Here is a 4,461-nt window from a genome sequence, read left to right on the forward strand (position 1 = left end):
AAGTATCGCAAGTGATGTCTTTGTCGAAACAATTTTAGGAAGACCTCTAACTAAGTCTCTTTTGACAAGTTTTGAAATCCGAAGCTGATGTGTGAGCATCACTGGTGTCTTTTCTATGTGATTTATATGGTATTCCGTTGATTTATTAGAGGATTTTAGTGGATTATGCTCCATTAAATGCTACTTTGAGTTTTTGTGGCTTTTGATTGATTTCAGGTAGCATTCGGATAAAGAATTGGTGAAAAGGGCAAGAAGAAGCAAAGGAGCCTCATGCGGATGCATCATGCATACGTATGTATCACTGGAGCAGCAAGGGAGGTCATGCGTACGCATGTCCTGCGCGAACACACGACTGCAAGAGCTTAAACGAGGCATTTCTCCTTTGAACAGGTGGCGCTAAACGCCACGACCCGGCGTTTAGTGCCGGGAGCTTTGTAATTCCTGCCTGGGCTTCTGGGCACCTAGCACTAAATGCCCATCCACATGCGTTTAATGCCGAGACCCTTTTGTTGCATGCAAATGATTCTGTTTGGTTGGTGCCAAACGCCTAGTCACCGGCGTGTAGCACCGGTAGCGTATTTCACAATGGGACCACACGTGTGCAAGGAATCAACATGAGGAATGATGATTTAATTTCAAATCAAATAACAATTAGAAAAGACTTGTTAAGATTTTATTTAAATTTCAAATCAATTTTTAATTAGGACTATAAATAGGATTAAGATCCGCCTACGCGAGAGCTTTTCTTCTCCTAATTTTCATTCCGTACTTTTTTACTTTTCTCTGCTAGGGCTTTCTACACACCATGAGCAACTAAACCTCCATTGTTAAGGTTAGGAGCTCTATTTATTTTGATGGATTAATAATTATATGTTTTGCTACTCTTGATTAATGCATTGATTATTGTTTAAGAATTGGTTTCGTTCTTCATCCTACGGATCAGTGAGTATTGGAAAATAACTCTAATCTAACATTAATTCTATTGAATCTTGAATCTTAATTATCTGGTTTTAATATGGTACGTGATATATAACTGCATCATTCTTGGATTCTTAGGGCTCGTGTGGCTTTTAAATCAGAAATTGGACTTAACCCTCTAATACAATTGATTGATCAAGGAATTGACGGTTGGTTGGATTGGACAAGATTGGATTGCCTAGGAATAGGAATTTAATCACTTGGGGTTTGCCATAAACTAAATCATTGCATGATTAAGGTAGTTGATATTGAATGTTAATCCGGATATTTAAACACCTCCAAAGCCTTAACTTTATTCTTATATCATTTTCTTAATCATTTACTATTCGCTTTTCTTAGTTTATTGCTTCTTATGCTATTTCATCTTCACAACCCACATTTCAACTTGTCTAACTAGAACAACTAATCAATAGTTGCTTGCTTAGTCCATTATTCTCGTGGGATTGATACTCACTCACCTGAGTTTATTACTTGGTATGACCCGGTGCACTTGCCGGTAAGTTGTGGTTTGAAAATTTGCACCAAGTTTTTGGTGCCATTAGCGGGGATTAACTGTGACTACCAACTACCAGTTGATTAGTTACCTATATTAGACCTTTTCTTTGTTTTATTTTTTTAGTTGCTATTTTTATTTTTATTTTTATCTCCATTCCTTCTCAATATTCGTCACTTCTGTTTCTTGTTTATTTCTCTTTTATTTTTGTGTGCTTCACTGGGGTTCTCTTCACTGTGATATTGAGAATCTCACTTTTCCTTGTTACTAGTTGTTTATGCAGAGAAATAGGGATAAAGAACCTCTTCTATATGACATTAAGATTGAAAGGACTCTTCGAAAGCAGAGAAAACAAGCTAGAGCTCAGGAAGTTCAAAAGATCTTCGGGGACGAGTCTGAGGAGGAAGCTGAACTCAGTATGACTAATAATACTAAGAATCTTGTGGTCAATAACCCTAACAATGCCCCACCGTTAGAAGAACTCTAGGGTCATATACAAATCCCAATCTCAAAAATTGATTGGGAAGTAATGTACCACCGGTTGTGCATGCTAACAATTTTAAGTTGAAGCCTCAACTCATCTCTTTGGTTCAGCAGAATTGTCAATTCAGTAGAAGCCCATAGGAGGACCCTAATATATTCATATCTAATTTTCTGAGAATATGTGATACAGTCAAGACCAATGGAGTTTCCACTGACGTCTACATGTTGATGTTATTCCCTTTTGCTCTGAGGGACCGAGCTAGTCAGTGGCTTGAGACACAACCTAAGGAAAGTATAGTAACCTAGGAAAATTTGGTTAGTAAGTTCTTAACTAAATTCTTTCTGCCTTAGAGGTTGACTAAGCTGAGAACTAACATTCAGATGTTCAGACAGCTTGAGGGAGAATCTCTCTATGAAGCTTGGGAGAGATACAAGGCTATGATGAGAAAGTGCCCTCCGGACATATTTGCAGACTGGGTACAATTACAGATTTTCTATGATGGTATCACTCCAGTTTCGAGGCTCTCTATGGATAATTCTGTAGGAGGTTCTTTGCATATGAAGACTACTAATGAGGCCTTAGATTTAATAGAGATGGTGGCCATTAATCAGTTCTTGTATTCTTCAGAGAGAACCATGAAGAAAGGTGTCATGGAGATGGATGTCTTGGATACTATTTTGTCTCAGAACAAAGCTATGTCTCAGCAGATTAATGCCATCACTCAACATTTGGGAGGTATGCAAGTATCATCTATTGCTACCCAAGATCCTTCTTTTGACATAAGTGGTGGAGTGTCTCAATTTGCAAGCTTTGGTTATGAGCAACCTCCTCTTGAGATAGTTAATTACATGGGTAAATTCTTCAAGACCGGCTAATAATGATCCCTTTTCAAAGACATATAATCCAGGATGGAGAAATCATCCAAATTTTAGCTAGAAAAATTAGAATCAGAGTCAGAATCAGAGGCAACTAACCTTCAACAACAACAACTCCTACCAAAATCAGTTCAACCAGCAAAATCCTTTCAACCAGTAACATCAATCTTTTCAATCACACAATCCACCCCCAGATCCTCAAGATACCTCATCATTGGAAGCATGATTAGTAGATCTCTCCAAGACCACCCATAGCTTCATACAGAAAACTAGAGCTTCAATTAAGAACTTGGAAGTTCAGATGAGACTGTTGAGCAAGCAAGTTATTGAGAGACCTCCTAATACATTTTCCAGTTATATAGTTCCGAATCCAAAGGAGAAATGTAAGGCCATCTATGTGATAGGTGGAAAGGAGGTCGATAATCAACCCTCTGGTGATGAGAAGTCAGCTGAGGAAGGTATGAAGGAAGTCCGAGATCTTGAGGAGCCACTCTCTCTCTCCCTACACACAAAATGACTGGACAACCCAAGGTGGAGACCTTAATGCCTGAACACAAGGATGAGCAAACCTCTAAACTCCTGGAGGTGTTCAAGGCATTACATATCAACATTCCATTCATACAGGTTCTTAAACAAATGCCTATGTATGATGAACTCATGAAGGAATTGTTGTCTGAGGAAAGACCTCTGAAGGGAGACCAAACAGTGGTGCTAACCAAAGAGTGTAGTGCCATCATTCAGAGGAATTTACCAAGTAAGATGCCAGATCCGGAAAGTTTTCAAATCCCATGTACTATTGGAAACAACACCTTTGAACGAGCACTGTGTGATTTAGGGGCAAGTATCAATTTGATGCTGCTTTTTGTGATAAAAAAACTACAAATTCAAGAGGTAAAACTCACAAGAATAGCTCTTCAATTGGCTGATAAATTTGTAAGGTTGGTGTATGGAGTGGGGGAGAATGTTTTGGTCAAGGTGGAAAAGTTCTTCTTCCCAATAGACTTCGTGATTCTTGATATGGAGGAAGATGAAAATTTCTCTATCATTCTAGGAAGACTGTTCTTAGCCACTGGGTGATCTCTTATTGTCTTCGAAAAAGGTGAATTAATCCTGAGAGTGCATGATGAGCACTTGGTCTTTCATGTCTTCAAAGCCTCACATCACTCCAATGAAGAGGAGAAGTGCGTGAACACTGAGTCTACTGATCAATTCCCTCTAGAACCACCTGGTGATACCAAATATGAGTTACAAACCAAAGCTTTTATGGTGGAAACCAATAAAAATCTCCTTACATCAAATCTAAGTTTGGTGTTGGGTGTGTGGCATCAATTCTAAAAGAGGCTCCCAAGAAGAAGGTACCCAAGGGTTGGAGAAACAAGAAGATTTCCACTGAAGATTTCTCACTAGGATTGAAAGTAGTGTTAACTCACCATCCCACACTATCATTTATAGTGAACATAATTCTCTCTCTTGAGCATGTTGAGTTGATTCATAAGGACACAGGGAGAAGATTCACAGTGAGAGGGAAGGAGTTGAAGCAATATGATCAACTTCCTCCCTAATAGCAGGGGTGAACCGTCAAGCTAGTGAAGTTAAAGAAGCGCTTGTTGGAAGGCAACCCAATGCCTTAG

At 38.9% G+C, this 4,461-nt stretch overlaps 1 protein-coding gene across 1 annotated transcript; it reads left to right on the top strand.

Annotated features, from left to right (window-relative positions):
- The first annotated feature begins 3,343 nt into the window (after positions 1-3,343).
- On the top strand, positions 3,344-3,907 carry LOC107611570 (uncharacterized). The gene has a single exon (XM_016313482.1). It carries the CDS (start codon positions 3,344-3,346, stop codon positions 3,905-3,907), a length of 564 nt encoding a protein of 187 aa, XP_016168968.1.
- The last annotated feature ends 554 nt before the right edge of the window (positions 3,908-4,461 follow it).

Source organism: Arachis ipaensis, chromosome B1 (genome assembly GCF_059453495.1).
Source record: "Arachis ipaensis isolate K30076 ecotype BB chromosome B1, ASM5945349v1, whole genome shotgun sequence".
Classification (NCBI taxonomy): Eukaryota; Viridiplantae; Streptophyta; class Magnoliopsida; order Fabales; family Fabaceae; genus Arachis; species Arachis ipaensis.